The 17,195-nt window shown below is 39.8% G+C and overlaps 1 protein-coding gene across 3 annotated transcripts in view; it reads left to right on the forward strand.

The window, feature by feature from the left end:
* Positions 1-17,195, forward strand: part of KDM1A (lysine demethylase 1A) — a 63,080-nt gene that overhangs the window by 601 nt on the left and 45,284 nt on the right. For all 3 annotated transcript variants that reach the window (XM_040464530.1, XM_040464539.1, XM_040464549.1), the window contains exons 2-3: positions 1-291; positions 8,837-9,002. In XM_040464530.1, the coding sequence (XP_040320464.1) occupies positions 1-291; positions 8,837-9,002 (457 nt within the window). The remainder of the gene's footprint in view (positions 292-8,836; positions 9,003-17,195) is intronic.

The raw sequence follows: 17,195 nt of genomic DNA on the forward strand, positions 1-17,195 counted from the left end.
ACGGAGGCCGGCCCCGGGGCAGCGGGCGGCGCGGAGAACGGCTCTGAGGTGGCCGCGCCGCCCGCGGGCCTGTCGGGCCCTGCCGAGGCCGGGCCGGGGGTGGCGGGGGAGCGCACTCCCCGCAAGAAAGAGCCTCCGCGGGCCTCCCCTCCCGGGGGCCTGGCCGAGCCACCGGGGTCCGCCGGGCCTCAGGCCGGGCCTACCGTCGTGCCTGGATCTGCGACCCCCATGGAAACGGGAATCGCAGAGACTCCGGAGGGGCGACGGACCAGCCGGCGCAAGCGAGCGAAGGTGAGGCGCGAACCCCTCCTGCACGCCGCAGACCCCGGTTGCTTGGCTTCCTCTAGGTTGTCCGGCCCCCGGCGACCCCCACCGCCCCTTGTCTTGGGCCTCGAGCCGCACGCCCACCCAGACCTCCCAGCCCGTCGGGTCTTCACCGCGCCTGCCCACCGGCTGGGTGGGTGGGTGGGGGGAGGGAGGGAGGGAGGGAGGGGAAGGGCTTCGCGGGTGTTGAAAGCAGTCTTTGTGCCGGGACCCGGCCGTCTTGGGAAGGGGGATTGGCGGGGAGGGGTGGTTTACTCCTGGCATCTGTACACCTTTTCATTTTCTGGCCTGGGAAACATGGCTCCCCGACGTGGAGTCCTGGCTGGCGCTGTTGGAGACGGGCATCGCCGGTTGGCCCGCGGATGTGTCTGGAGGCCTCTCTGCGGTGTTTTAAGGAGTTTCAGCTGGGCGCGCATTGGGGCTGGAGGGGCATGCTAAAGAAATGGCCTTGGCTATGGAGACCGAAAAGAAATGCACATTTTTGTTTGTTTTGTTTTCAGCCCTGCTGGGCGCTAGTTTTCCTCTTTCCTTTTATTCTCTCAACGATCTTTTGACTTAGGGTTGTTTTTGTTTTTTTTTTTAAACCGGTGAGGAAGCTGATTGAGAGGGCTAATGTCCATTAGTCAAGGTGCAAATACCTAGGAAGGAAAAGACTTGTCACGGAACAGAATATACAGACGGCAGCTGCTTCACATCGCTGGGTGCCAGATGCCGTGTGTTCAGAGAGTCCCTTACGTTTTATTTTTGCTCAGCAGCAGTGGGCAGGTTTTGTGAGCCCCACGTTAGGAAATGAGTAAGCTGAGGCACACAGTTTCAGCAGCTTGGCCAGAGTCACCCAACTAAGTAAGTGGCAGAACTGGAAGCTGCGTTTCTGTTGCGAGGAGGTAGCTAGCCTCAGCCTCAGACAAAGGACCACATGGAACACCCAGCTGTGCAGGGCACCAAGGCAGTACCAGGAGCAGACTTTTTAGACTTGGGTTTTTTCTGGAGATGTATCCTTTTAGAGTACATACTTAAAATCGTGCGATTTTATAAGTTGCTCATACAGCTGTAATTTTTAACGTTTATTTATTTTTGAGACAGAGACAGAGCATGAACAGGGGAGGAGCAGAGAGAGAGGGAGACACAGAATCCGAAACGGGCTCCAGGCTCTGAGCTGTCAGCACAGAGCCCGACGTGGGGCTCGAACTCACGGACCCCGAGATCATGACCTGAGCCGAAGTCGGACGCTTAACCGACTGAGCCACCCAGGCGCCCCTACAGCTGTAATTTTTAAATGCATGTGCCGAGTCGGTGTGAGCTTCTTGAGATGGGTATTACCCAGACTGAGCCCTCAGATTCAACTGCCCGCTTGAGAGATCTCTCTGCAAGAGTAAATACCCCGTGCTGAAAGGAGGAAAGGCTTTTGGCGGCTTTTACCAAAGCCTGGGTTAGAAAAGACACAGATGGGAGACTTCCAGCCCCCAGAAATGAGCTGGAGGGCAGAAGCCCGAGCGTTTTTATTTTACTATTTCAATAGAAAGTATGGCTAGAAAGCATGTGGTAAACCATGTCTTAAAAACGTTTATTGAGATAGTTCATATAGGATAAAGTTTACCTTTTTCAGGTGGTACGACTGAATGGTTTTTAGCATGTATTCACAAAGTGTTGCAGCCACTACCACAGTCAGTTTTAATTTTAGGACATTTTCATCACCCCCAAAAGACACTTGGACCACTGGCAGTCATTCTTCGTTCTCCACTCCCCTAGCAGCCACTAACCTACTTTCTGTGTGGGTTTGCCTGTTCTGGACCTTTTATGTAAACAGAATCATAGAATATGTGGTCTTTTGTGTCTGGCTTTGGTATGTTTTCGGGGTTCATTCATGTTGTATTTCCATTTGGTACTTGACACAACTCCATGGCATAATAATATCCCATTGTATGGATATGCCACATTTTGTTTATCCATTCATCGTTGTGGTGGGCATCTGGGTTTCCACTTTTTGGTTATGTGTGATGCTGCCGTGAACATTTATGTACAGTGTTTTGTGTGTGTGAACGTATGTTTTCAACTCTCTCGGGTATATAGTTGGAGTGGAATTGCTGCATCATTATGGTATCTCAGTGTTTTACCCTTTCAGGAGCTGCCAAACACTTTTCCACATCAGCCACACCGTTTTACGTTTCCGTCGGCAGTAGATGAAGGTTCCAGTTCCCCCATATCCTTGTCTTGAGCTCTCCTAGTGGATGTGAAGGGGTGTCTCATTGTAGTTTTCATATGCGTTACATGGATGACTGATGACATTGAACATCTTTTCTTGTGCTTATTGGCATTTGTTGTATATCTTCTTTGATGAAATGTTGGTTCACATCCTTGGCTCACTTTAAAATTGGGTTGTCTTTATTGCTGAATAGTCACAGTTCTTTGTGTATGGTGATTGCAGAAGTTTTTTATTTTAATGTCCGATTTATCTTTTCTTCTTTTTGTCCCTTTTGCTTCTGGTGTTTTGTTTTGTTTTTAAGTTTATTTATTTATTTTGATGGAGCATGAGCTGGGGAGGGGCAGAGAGACTGGGAAAGAGAGAATCCCAAGGAGGCTCCTTGTGGTCAGCGTGGGGCCCAGCGTGGGGCCCAGCGTGGGGCTCGAGTCCATGAACCAAGAGATCATGACCTGAGCTGAAATCAAGAGTCAACGCTTAACTGATTGAGCCACCCAGGCACCTGGGTGTTAGATCCAAGCTTGAGTCACCCAGGCACCTGCTTCTGATGTTCAATCCAAGAAACCATTGCTTAATCCAGTGTCATGAAGATTTACTTCCATGTGTTCTCCTAAGAGTTTTATAGTTTTAGCTCTTGGATTTGGATCTGTGATCATTTTGGAGTTAATTTTTGTATGTGGTATGAAGTAGGAGTTCAGCTTCATTCCTTTCCATGTGGATATCCACTTGTCCCAGCACAATTGAAGACTGTTCTCTCCCCCCTTTGAATGGTTGGCATCCTTGTTGGTTCGCCCTAAATATAAGGGTTTATTTCTGGACTCTCAGTTCTGTCCCACTGATCAGTATCTTTGTTCTTGTGTCTGTATTGCACTGTCCCGATCACTGTAACTTTGTGGAATAGATTTTGAAATCAGGAAGTTTGATTTTTCAACTTTGCTCCTTTTTTTTCAAGATTGTTTTGGATGTTCTGAGACCCTTGCCTTTCCATATGAATTTTAGGATCAGTTTATCAGTTTCTGGAAAAAAAAAAAAAAGGCAGCTGATATTCTGATTGGCATTGTCTTGAGTATGTAGATTTCTGTCTTTGTAATTATCTTGTGTTTATTTTAATTCCCATTATACTGTTTTTTCTATTGTGATTAGCTTTGAAATTCAAAAGAAAAGTGGGTCACCTGTTTATTTGGGGGAGCAACTAAGAAGGAAGAAACTGGGGACACTGACATTCCTAGCCAGTCTTGGGAGCCAGAGAAAACAGACCTCAAGGGATAGAGTATCCATTAAAGGAAGAAAAATCGAGCTGAGTCCATTGTAGTAGATGGGCCTTACTTCGAGAGTTCTGAGGTATATGTAGGGATCTTTCTGTATTTGTAGTTATAGGTATAACAGACGTAGATACAGATGTATTATATATATTATATATATACATGTACATATATATATACACACACAAAATTATGTAACTAAAACCAGGTTCAGGGTATTGGAAGGGGTCCATGCATTTGAGGGTCCCTGAAGGTTAAGTTTTGTAAATTTCAGAATAAATTCACCCCTGAGTGTGTATGCTAACATTATGGCAAAATATTTAAGGGTTGGAATTGTTAAGTTGGGCTGGGACTTTAGGGACACTTCAGCATTCAGCTGGCCTTGAAAAGGTGCAGAATTTAGAAAAGTATTCTGAAAAGGACAGACTTTTTGGAATTGATTTTTCTTGCTAGGATTCATTTTCCTCAGGAAGATAAACTCTACCTTGTAAGGCTTTTAGGTTTAGATACAATGTAAACAAAATACAGTGTCTGGCTTATAGTAAGGTGCCCAGTAATTAAGTATTACCAGTGGAGAAAGGAAGTGAAAAACGCTTGGCATATTATGCGACAAGGTTTGAGAAGCAGCAGGGAGTCCAGAGTGGAAAACTGAATGTTGGGGACAATGGGCAAATGAATTAGAAATGAGGTTTTTCTAGGAGCAAGATAGGAGCCAGAGGGATCAGTAACGTTTGGGTTGTAGAGTCATGTTCAGGTTATAGACAAACCCTAGATCTGTGTGTTCAGTATGGTAGCCACTAGCCCATGTGACTGGTACAACTGATGAAACTGAGTTTTTACTTTTGATTTAAACTTAAATTACCACATGGTAAGTGCTCAATAGCCACATGTGGCTGGCTAGTGCTGCCACGGTGAAGCGCAGATGCAAAACGTTGCCATTATCATAGAAAATTGTATCAGACAGCACTATACTAGACTATGAAATGCAGACCTTAAGTGCTAGGACAGTTCAGAGAAAGGAAAAAAATATATTTGTAAGTTTGGAATAGTTAGGAAATAATTTGTGGAGGAAGGGTGCCTTGAATTTTAAGCATTGGATTAACAGAAAAAGCTTTTAGGAAATTTAGGGATCAGTAGAACATTGAGGACTTTTTCATTAGTGTGTTAGAAAATGGCTAAAGGTGTAAGTTTGCATAGTTAGAGCCAGAAAGTTTATACCTGGTTTGAAAAAGTTGGCATTAGGGGCGCCTGGGTGGCGCAGTCGGTTAAGCGTCCGACTTCAGCCAGGTCACGATCTCGCGGTCCGTGAGTTCGAGCCCCGCGTCGGGCTCTGGGCTGATGGCTCAGAGCCTGGAGCCTGTTTCCGATTCTGTGTCTCCCTCTCTCTCTGCCCCTCCCCCGTTCATGCTCTGTCTCTCTCTGTCCCAAAAAAAAAAAAAAAAAGTTGAAAAAAAAAAAAGAAAAAGTTGGCATTCATCTTTTAAACTATCTGAAAATAACATGTATGGATTTGGAAAATCAGTCTGGCAGTTGTGCCCTACTGAATTAAAAGGACTAAAGATTCAAACAAAAAGACTGGGGCTTTAAGGTGATTGGGAAGTGGATGAATCATTGTAGTAAGGGTGAGGGAGAGACTAGAGATGTAAATTTGAGAGTTGTCTGTGTAAAGGTGAGAATAATTACCCTACTGACTTATATCTGTCTATTGGATATCTTTATGTCCTTGTTTGTAAGTGGTTGTAGAAGTTCCAAAGTCTTTGAGGATTTTACTTAAGGATGAGAGGTTCCCACTCTTTTGTGTTCAAAGTATCTGTTCCTTTGCTCAGGGGAATAGTTTTTATTTTTTTATTTTTGAGAATTTGTACGATTCTTTCACTTTTTTATTAAGTTGAGAACTTTTTTTTAAGCTTATTTATCTTGAGAAAGGGAGAGAGAGTGTGTAGAGAGAAAAGAAAGCAAGTGGGGAGAGCAGAGAGAGAGAATCCCAAAGCAGACTCTGCCTGCCAGTGCAGAGTCCATTGCAGGGCTCGAATTCACCAACCCCAAGATCGTGACCTGAGCCAAAATCAAGAGTCCATTGCTCAACCTACCGAGCCACCCAGGCACCGCCCACTAGAGAAACTTTTCTTTGTAAGTAATCTCTACGCCCATTATGGGACTCTGAACTCAAGACGACCCCCAAGATCAAGAGTCACACGCTTCTCTGACTGAACCAGCCAGGTGCCCCTCTTTTTTACAAAATAAAACTTTATATGGAAAATTTCAAAATAAAGTACTATTTGCCTGTCTTATATTCAGTTTAAATTTATAACCTTTATTTTACTTGTCAGGGTTTCAGAAAATGAGGCTTTTTTTTTTAATAGAGCCAAATTTGAGAATGGAGGTTAAACTTAATAGTTGTAGTCTTATTTAAGTCTCAGAACCCAATTTTATTTCTGTACTTTGTTTATGAAGCATTGTGAAGACCCAGTGCTTGATAAGTAGTACAAAAGGTTGTTTTTTAGCTTGCCTAGCCATTTCAGGACGCTGCCTTGGTTGAACAGATTGCAGAAGAAATGTCATTCTTAGGTCTACCCAAAATTTACCTAAGCAGTACAAGTTCATGTGTTGTTGGTCTCCAAAGTACTAACACGTATAAGTGTGTATTTAAATGAAATCCTGAAGAATTTTAGGGTTCTGTGGAACACAGATGGTTTTTTCTTGGTATTATTGTTTTTAAATACTACCTTTAGATATTTTTGCTCCTACTTCTAGATATTTTTCTAATCTTCCCCCCCAACCCCCCAAAAACTAAGAACTCTGTATTCCTTCTTAGTAGCTACTACTTCATCAAAACGTTGGATTAAACAATGTTAAAAAGATTGTTTTTGCTGCAAAACTTCTCAGTAACTTTAATGTGCATTGTGGTTCTCCTAGAGGGGGCCTGTAAAGAATGCAGTACTTTCCAAACTTGATCATGGATTCCTTTTTCCTTCAAATGGTATACTGTCTTGTGGAACATCCTTTGGAAAGAGCTAAACTACTGCAGTAGAAAGGATCTTACATTATTGTTTCAGAATTTGCACATTGCCCAGTTCCATGGTAGGTGCTTGTGAAGTGATTATTGATTAAATGGATGAGATTGATGAGCAGAGGATTAAAGAGCTGAATCTTTGGGGGTAGGGAGGGGTCAAGCACTATTGAAAGCTGAAAGAAGAAAGGATACTGCATACTTTAAACATATATTACATTTTCTGACCCCTCTCCCTCTTTGAAACTTTTCCCATGCTGCTTTTTTGCCCATTGTCCTGAGGTTTGCTCCTACAGTTTATCTCAAGTAGAATGAAGTTTAGTGTCTAGACTTCTGGAGGTTTTATTGTAAAATCTTTCTGTGAGACGATTTGCCTGGTAAGAACCATTAGTTTGCAACTGGAATTTCAGCTTATTAAGGGCAGGAAGACTCTCATTTATAATTGTTTTCTCCATTGTGATCATGTACTCAGTGTTTCATATTTGATAGATGAATACTATTATTTGTGTGTTTAAGAATCTTAGAGCATGGGTCAGAACTGTTCAATTTATCCTTAATTTTTGTTTCCATTTTCTGACACAATCCCTCTTACCTTCCCTAGCCTAGCCACCCACTCCCCTGCCCACCTGTGGTCATGTCATTTAAAAAAAAAAGAAAAAGACAGATATAAAAGCAGCCAGCCATATGGAACTATTTCAAAGATATTTCAAAAGTTAAAATAGATTACATTTGCTGTAATCCACAGGACTATTAATTTCAGAAATCTAATAAGTTAGGTACATTATTTGTGGAGACCATACTGTCTTTGCTCTGTCTCCATAGCTAATAAATTTTTATTTTATTCATTTTATCTTTTAATTGAATCTGAATAGAGAGCTGTTGTTTCTGTGGCTTTCTGGAATGTTTTTTAAGGGTGGGAGTCACAGTGACGTTTTTCCAGTGTTCTAAGGTTGGTGACTATTTGTAATACCATATCATACATTTTGGTAAACAGGTCCATTATAATCTTCCCTATCCTAATGGCTTTACCCCTGATAAGGCTTCCTCTTTCTACTTACTACCTGGTTCTCTCCTTTACACTTAGAATATGAATTAGTAGTATGACCTGTAGTCTCCATTTCCGTTTCACTTCTTAATTTGTTATATTAAGGTTTCTTTGCTCTCATTGTTCAACTCTCTTAGGTCAACAGTTATTATTTTTTAATGTTTATTTATTTTGAGGGAGTGGGGGAGGGGCAGAGAGAGGGAGGGAGAGAATCCCAAGCAGGCTCCATGGTGTCAGTGCAGAGCCTGAGGCGGAGCTTAATCACATGAACCGTGAAATCAGGTCATTGGTTATTTTTTAAGCAAATGTACCTTTTCATAGTTTCAATTTGATTGTTGCCATTTGTGGTTTTTATTACCTGCCATTTTTCCCCATTTGGTTTCTGGAATTTTGCTGTTTTGCCATGGAATAGAAGAAGTACAGGCTTGACATTTGACAGACTTGTTATTCTAGTTGATTATATTTTTATCTCAGGGTTATTTTAGTCTTTTGTTGAAACTTCTAGTGTGATTATGATGTATATATACATATGTATAGATATGCCTACAAACCCACACACACACACACTCACACACACACATTTTAAAAGGTTTTAGGAGTTGTAAAAAGCCTCAGATCCATTGCTTTAAATGTCAGTACTATGATGTAAAATTGATAGGTTGGGGTAAATGTGAACTGACATGAGATTGTTTCATGAGAGATTTTAGGGTTTTGTTTTGTTTTATTTATTTAAGTAATCTCTGCACCTAGTGTGGGGCTTAAACTCATGACCCTGAGATCAAGAGTCCCATGCTCTTCCAACTGAGCCAGCCAGGTGCCCTGAGATTTTGTTTTTAATAACTACCTATTATGGTCTAGCTTGTTCCTTGTTATTTACTTATTTCCCTTAAAATTTGAAGTTAAAAAGCCATTCACATTCACTGAGGGTTCCACATTAAGTCCCTGGTTTTAGATGTTCACTGTATTTAGCTTTCCCTGGTATAATCTCCATATAGGTAGAGTACAGAGAGATGGATGAAAGCTTGGCCAACCTCTCAGAAGATGAATATTATTCAGAAGAAGAGAGAAATGCTAAAGCAGAGAAGGAAAAGAAGCTTCCCCCACCACCTCCTCAAGCCCCACCTGAGGAAGAAAATGAAAGCGAGCCTGAAGAACCATCTGGTGAGTAATAGTAACCAACCAGTTTTGTTTTATCCTGAAAATAAGAGTAAATGAGTTAAATCCTATTCTACAGTGTTATTTATGTCTTTATCTTTGGTTTATATTCTGATATTGGCCATGTGTGTCAGTAGTGCGTGTATGTATGTGTAAATATATATGCACGCACGCATACATGCATACATACATATGTAGTTATACTGATATTCTTTGTGTGTGTGTGTACATATATAGAAGGAAAGTAAAAGATGGGGATGGAAGGATAGTGGCAGTATAAGGCACTCGGAAAGTTGGAGAAATAAACAATTAGAGAAAACATACAGAAAACCAAATCCAAAGAACCAAACCCCTCAGATTTATCTCTGATTTAGAGTTTGTAGATAGAAGGGTTCAGAAATTACTCTGGTTAAATCACATATGTATCACATGGTTAGATACTTTCTGATTAAACCCTCAGAGTGGGGATCAGTTTTGAGAATATCCTAGTGAACAAATGTAAAAATATATTATGAGGTCAAAAAGAAAAGGCCTAAGTGCCTGTTACCGTTTAGTATTGAGCCCTCCAATAAAAGGAATGGTAGAAGAAAAGGCTATGAAGAGATTCTAAACTCACACAGTCTTCCTATGACAGTGGAAAGATTATTGGAGACTATAGTATTGGTTTCAGAACTTCAAACATCTTTAAGGAATTCTCACTAACATCCCCTCAGATTGAATCCTACTGAGGATACCCAGAGCAAGTAGGGATACCCTTCTGGTTTGGATAAAGCAAACAAAAGTAGAGTCTTAATTTTTTGTATCTTCTGTCCTTAATGGCATTGCATTAATTCTTCTTGACTTTGAATTTTTACTAAGTCCTTCTTGAAATACATTTTATATTTCTGTAGCTCCAGGCCCATTTACCTCTTCAATTCTTGTGGTCCTGTATCTTTTTTTTTTTTAATTTTTTTTCAACGTTTTTATTTATTTTTGGGACAGAGAGAGACAGAGCATGAACGGGGGAGGGGCAGAGAGAGAGGGAGACACAGAATCGGAAACAGGCTCCAGGCTCCGAGCCACCAGCCCAGAGCCCGACGTGGGGCTCGAACTCACGGACCGCGAGATCGTGACCTGGCTGAAGTCGGACGCCCAACCGACTGTGCCACCCAGGCGCCCCGGTCCTGTATCTTTTAAAAATAGAATGTTTGTTTCAGATCCCATCTGCTATATCTTGCGTGACTTTCATAGGTACCCAGATAGAGACATATTTAATTTGAGAAGTTTTATCTTTTGTGTTAGGTTTTTTTCCCCCTCCTCTGTAATGTTATATAAATCACCACATGTTATTTGAAATAATAGGGTTATTACTGATGTATCACTTGAGAGAAAATTACAAGTCAGTTAAATTAATTTAGATTTAGAATTTATCAAACAGATTCTGGCCAAAACTCTCAAAAATTAAAGCTTGTAATTTTATAGTAATTATAATAAAAACACAGTTTGAGAACATTGAGAACAAGATGATTAGATTTTGGGTTCAATTTATCTTAGGAATCAGGGTTTTTCTAAGAATGGCTTTCCCAAAACTTTCTTAAAATGACCTCTTGGGCACCTATTGGGAGTGGTATATTAACTCTGGAACTAGTGTCCCTGAGGCAGATGCAGCCTTCCCTGTACCTCAGAACACCTCCTCTCTTTTTGTTGGTATTTTTTTTCTTTCTAGTCTTTTACATTTAGCTCTCTTCCTTTCTTCGTGTCGTTGCCTCCAACTCCTCCCTTGATTCTCTACTCCTTTTTCTTCTGTATTCTTTGGTTCTTGCCTTTCTCTTCTTCTACCTTTGCTGTAGACTTTCTGGTGAGGTACTGGGGAAAAGTCTTTTGATATCTGTCATAGGTCAAGAGACTACTGATTTCTTGGTTCAAAAGCTCTAAGTATTCTTCAGTAGATGTATTTTAGATGCTGCCTCACCCTCTTTTTTTGTGTGATTGTCAGTGTCTCCAGTAAACAACTGACCTAAGTAGGTACCAAGTTAGTATATACTCTGAACATTTTAAACCTGGTATTGGTGTTTTCTTTTTCATGAAAGAGGTGTTTTATTTTGTTTTTTTAATTTGTTTTTCCATAAATGTCAGGCATTGTTGCCCAAGAAGGAAATATCTTATTAAAGTGATCTAGGATTTGGGGAACTGTGTTTATGATATTATGTTCTGGCTAAATTTTTATCCAGTGGTTTAGTTTAAATAAGTTATCTTAGTATTTGGGGGGAAAGTTAAAGTTTCTTAAGTTTAGAATATCTTCAGTGCTTAGAGATGTGTTGATAACAGCCAAAACTTGCAATATATTATTTGTGATTCTGAAAATAAAATTATTTTTCCTTTAAAACAACTTGAAATTTAAAAAAAACTTCTGGGGTGAATTAGGGAAGTACTTTCCCCAGTAAAGTAGTGGCAACTTACTGGCCTGTGTAATTTAGAATTAAATGGGGCCCTAATAGTGAATCATAAAATACTATCACGTGAATTCAAGTATTTAGAAACTGTCCAGGGACTCCAGATCTCCGGTCTTATCAGAACTAGCTCTTTCACTTGAATTTTCATTCAAAAATTGAACAGAGCATTGTCATATGGGTATCTTAAGGTCTTTTGAGAGAAGATGTGGGTCTTGTTTTTTACCAAATCTTTTCTTCATCTCAGTCATTTTAGATGAGAAATTAATTTACTCTCTTTAAATATGTAAGTAAGGTTTGAATACGTTTCATTTTTACCAGCTTTTAAAAGTTTGTTTAGAAAATTTTGCTTTGCTTTCCACGATGTTGAGAATAAAATATTTTGTTAGCACAAGGTTTTACAAAATCCGTTGGGTCAGATAATATTACTGGAGAAGATTCCTTTAGGAGAATTCTGAGAGGAGGCCAGAAGGGAAGGTTGGAGCCTTCATTACAAGGCTAAGAAATTTGAACTCGTCCTTTAAACACTGAGAGGATCTGGTCAGGGTGGCACTGAGATATTTTGTATTTTGAGTGAGAGGCGTTGTACAAAATACATTTTTTGGAAAAATCAATCTGATGTGCTCTATTAGAGTGAACTAAAGAGGTAAAGAGACTGGCTGGGAGAGATGATTTTGGTTGTTTTGATAATCGAGTTTAGTGAATTTTGGTCAATGGAAAAATCTCAATATCAAAGTTGAACTTTTATGGAAACGATGTTGGTTTTGTTGTTTGTTTGGATTTACGTAATTGGGAAGTTCTATGTTGTGGCTTAAAAATTATTTTTATATTTGTTTGCTTTTGATGATAACTGAATGTGGCCTATAGTCCTACGGTAGTCACATGAGTAAATAACGTATTTTTCATGCTAAGTATTGCTGCTTATATTTAAAATTAAAGTTTTCCTAAATGTTTCTGTGTATTTTTACATTTATACACTTCTGAATGTATTTGTTTTAACAAATGATGGATTTATTTGGTTTCCTAGTACCTCATCTATCAAGATAAATGTGTTTTTTAAAGTCATGCCAACTGAACCTGAAAATGTCCTTGGAATCGTGTGGTTATTAGTAATGTCAAATAATATGGGAACATCTATAAAGTAGAGTAAAAATCTCAGTTGGTCTTTACTGGTTTCGATACCACTGTTAAAGTGGCCTTCCGTTAGTGAATTTTTTTTTTTTTTTCCTTTCTTGGCTCAGTTGTTACCCTGTGTATGTTTGATTATTCCTCAAAGACGTTTTACTATATTAACTAATTTGTTAGCACTTAGCTTTTTAATTTTAATGCAAAAACATGATTTTTTTCTCCACTGCCTTTCAGCAGTTGAAAATTTTCAGAAAAGTCTTACTAGTAGTTTCTGAATTTAAATTTTGTGTTGGATAGCTGTTTAGGAACTCTGGTTTGGGAAGATATATTTCATTTTGGGTTAGAAATAGCTTAGTTGTATAAAGCTTAACACTTTCATGGAAGCTTGCTTTAAAACAATAAAATGAAATTTGAAATTGCTATTAAAATGCCTTTCTGAAGACGTTAATGAATTTCTCAACAGAGATATCAGAAGTATGTTTAAAAATACATATATGTGGGGGAGCCTGGGTGGCTCAGTCGGTTAAGCGACTTCAGCTCAGGTCATGATCTCACGGTCCATGAGTTTGAGCCCCGCGTCAGGCTCTGTGCTGTCAGTTCAGAGCCTGGAGCTCGCTTCGGATTCTGTGTCTCCCTCTCTCTCTGCCCCTCCCCCACTCATGCTCTGTCTATCAAAAAATGAATAAATGTTAAAAAAAAATTTTTTTTTAAATATATATATGTAAAAGCACATGCATATGTCTGTGTACCAGTTTTCCAGCCTCAGTGGTATGCTAATACTGTAATGAAGCTCAAAGGCTTATGTCAAATTATTGGTTCATTTTGTTAGATATAGTTATTAGATATGGTTAGCTGATTGATGACAGCTCTGTATTATAATCTATTTTATTGAATGACTGTAGGAAGAATCACTTTATCTCCTTGTTTATATTCTTTTAAGAACACATAATAACTCTTACAATAATGTAAATAAAAGAAAGTACCTGCCCTCTCTTCTGTCTTACATGGTAATTTTGGGGGTGTGTGTGTGGTGTGTGTTTGAAAGAGATGTGGGCTGTTTAACGTACAGAAATCATTGATCTGAAAGATTGGTATGACCAAAAAATTTTGTGGTTTTAATAATTTTGGGGCCCTTTTCATGTAATAGTCCTATTGTCGGTTGAAAGAATATTTCACAAAATCACATGAAAGGAGATGCAACATAAATTAGTAAGAATACTAAATTATATAAAATATATAGAATATGTGTATGGGTAGAAAAGTTTAAAATCCAGTGAAGTTTGATCACAAATACTATTAAAATGAAAATATTTATGACAAAAATTGATGACCAAATATTTTATGAATTGCTTATTCAGTATAGCAAAAAATCTAAAAGGTAGAATCTTTTGAACTGTCCTTTACAACTTAGTATAATAATGGAATTTGACCAGAGAAGAGCTGAAGATGGATTTCCTTACTTCAAAAGAAAAAAAAGGGCGCCTGGTGGCTCAGTCGGTTGGGTGTCCAACTTCGTCTCAGGTTGTGATCTCGTGGCTCGTGGTTTCGAGCCCCGCGTTGGGCTCTGTGCTGACTGCTTGGAGCCTGGAGCATGCTTCGGATTCTGTGTCTCCCTCTCTCTCTGCCCCTCCCCCGCTCACCCTCTGTCTCTCTCTCTCCCCAAAAATGAATAAATGTTAAAAAAAATTTTTTTGGGGGGGCGCCTGGGTGGCTCAGTCGGTTAAGCGTCCGACTTCGGCTCAGGTCATGATCTCGCGGTCAGTGAGTTCAAGCCCCACGTCGGGCTCTGTGCTGACAGCTCGGAGCCTGGAGCCTGCTTCGGATTCTGTGTCTCCCTCTCTCTCTGACCCTCCCCCGTTCATGCTCTGTCTATGTCTCAAAAATAAATAAACATTAAAAAAAAAAATTTTTTTTTTAAATTTTTTTAGAGGAAAAAAATAAACGGTGGCCTAATACTTATGTAACAGTCCTTATATTTTCATAGTTCTTTGTTCTTAGGTGCTGTGAGGCAGTCATACTGAGGTATTCAGTAAAGTCCTGGGTTTGGCGGCATGGCTAGTTACGGTCAGAGTTTGGGGAATAATTTTATCATGCCATAATTATTTTCAAGTGGCTTATCCCAGGCTTTTCTCTCTGATTTCTCTTGTTGTACCTTCAGGTGCAATCAGAGAGCAGGTGTAACTTGCAGGTTTCCTGAAAATGGACTCGGATTACCTCCACAGGGAAAATTACAGAATTCTGTTACAACCCCATACCCAGCAGGAGACCCTCTTTTGTAGATCTACTAGAAGTTGTTGGGAAATTCATTCCTAACAGGATTGTTTATGTTGCCATTTTGGCCTGCTAGTGTCAAATAAGTGCCTGAAATCATTTTAGTTCTCCTTATATGAAATGCGATGCATACATTTAGAAAGCAGACCTAAGATTACTTTTCTTGCGCCCCCCCCCCCCGGTTTTGTACATCATCATTTCAGTGTTCTGATTTGGAACTGTGCTTCGAATAATTTACTGGAGGACTGAGAAAAAAGCGCAGATTAATTCAAAATTTTTATATTTTGAGAGATAACATTTGGACCAAGCTATATATATTACTATGCAATACATGGTCCCCACTCTCAGATGATTTATAGCCTAGCAGAGATACAGATGTGTACATAAATCTGTAACAGAAGGTAAAATGAATCTGAAATATTAAATTTTAGTATAAAAATTTGGAGGAACTTGGAAAAAGAGTGGGACGAAAGTAAGTCTTCCTAAATTTTTGGCTTACTGGAAGACTTATTTTTAAAAATAGTGTGGAGGGGCGCCTGGGTGGCGCAGTCGGTTAAGCGTCCGACTTCAGCCAGGTCACGATCTCGCGGTCCGGGAGTTCGAGCCCCGCGTCGGGCTCTGGGCTGATGGCTCAGAGCCTGGAGCCTGTTTCCGATTCTGTGTCTCCCTCTCTCTCTGCCCCTGCCCCGTTCATGCTCTGTCTCTCTCTGTCCCAAAAATAAATAAACGTTGAAAAAAAAAAATAAAAAAAAAAAAATAGTGTGGAAGTGAAAAAAAAAATTTTTTTTTTAAAGATTTTATTTTTAAGCAATCTCTACACCGGTCTTGAACTCACAACCTCAAAATCGAGAGTCACCTGCTCCACCAGCTAAGCCCAATGCCCTGGAAGGGATTTTTTTATTTTTATTTTTTTCCCTTAAAGAAGACAGATGGCTCCCTTACTCTTTATTTTTATTTATTTATTTTTTTAATTTGAGAGAGAGTGCAGGCTGGGGAGAGGGGCAGAGGGAGAGAAAAAGAATCCCAAGCAGGTTCTGCACTGACATGGGGCTCGATCTCACAAACTGAGATAATGACCTGAACTGAAATTAAGACTCGGACTCTCAATCAGCTGAGCCACCCAGGCGCCCCTGGACAGGAAATTTAAAGAAAAGCAAAGAAAAGAAAAAGTGGAGACATTTTCTACGCAAAGTAAGATTGCCCCAATCTTGGCAGTTCCTCATTGACTTTATTATACAACCGTTAATTGTAAAACTACAGTGCTTTGTTCCTGGCATGGTGCTGGGTTCTGAGGGTGCAGCGCTGAAGACTAGGTCTTTCTGCAGAGAATTCATAGTCCTCTTTAGGGTTACAAATTTAATAACTGGCTACAATGAAGAAACAATATGATAAAAGTGTATTCAAAGTACGGTGAGAACCCAGAAGTTGTTTTTAAATGTTTTTCCCCAAATTGGATTTTGGAAGTTTTACATGAAATGTGAAGGAATTAGGCTTTTATGAAGCAGTTGAGATCCTTGATTCTTTTTTTTTTTTTTTTAATTTTTTTTTAACGTTTATTTATCTTTGAGACAGAGAGAGACAGAGCATGAACGGGGGAGGGGCAGAGAGAGAGGAGACACAGAATCCGAAGCAGGCTCCAGGCTCTGAGCCGTCAGCCCAGAGCCCGACACAGGGCTTGAACTCATGGACCGCGAGATCGTGACCTGAGTTGAAGTCAGACGCTTAACCGACTGAGCCACCCAGGCGCCCCTGAGATCCTTGATTCTTAACTGTTAACTGCTTTTGGCCAAAACCACTGAATCAAATGCTACCAGTTTTAGGTTCAGTCTTTGACAGATTGAGCTGCTTTTAATGATTTCATTTCACTGATTGATTAGGTTTTTTTTTTTAATTAAGGCAAATTAATAATTTGTTTAGCTGAGCAACTTTACTTTTATAATTTCCTTTCTTTTTGCTACCATCCTTTTTTGGTCTGCTCATGATATAATAGAACAGATACTTTGTCTATGAGGATTTTCTCATCTGCAAAATGGGACTTGATACGAGAGATCAAAGGAGAAAATATAAATTCCACTTTTGTGTACAAACATCTTGTATTTATTAAACACAGACTTGAACTAGGAATAGGGTTAACAAATGTTAACATTTTGCAGTATTTGCTAATTACGGTGGCCTCAAACATTTGAAGATAGGGTTGTGTTTTTTTCCTTTTTTTTTTTTTTTTTTTGGCATCTTCTGATGTGAAGATAGAAGAACACATATGATTAATTAATGCCTAAGAAGTCAAATCTCCCTGTAGCAGTGTAGACTCCAATCATACTGAGGTTGGGAAGAGCCTCTGATTGTGGTGTGGGAAGATACAAGATAGCCA

This window comes from Herpailurus yagouaroundi, unplaced genomic scaffold (genome assembly GCF_014898765.1).
Source record: "Herpailurus yagouaroundi ecotype Mexico unplaced genomic scaffold, PumYag 77, whole genome shotgun sequence".
Classification (NCBI taxonomy): Eukaryota; Metazoa; Chordata; class Mammalia; order Carnivora; family Felidae; genus Herpailurus; species Herpailurus yagouaroundi.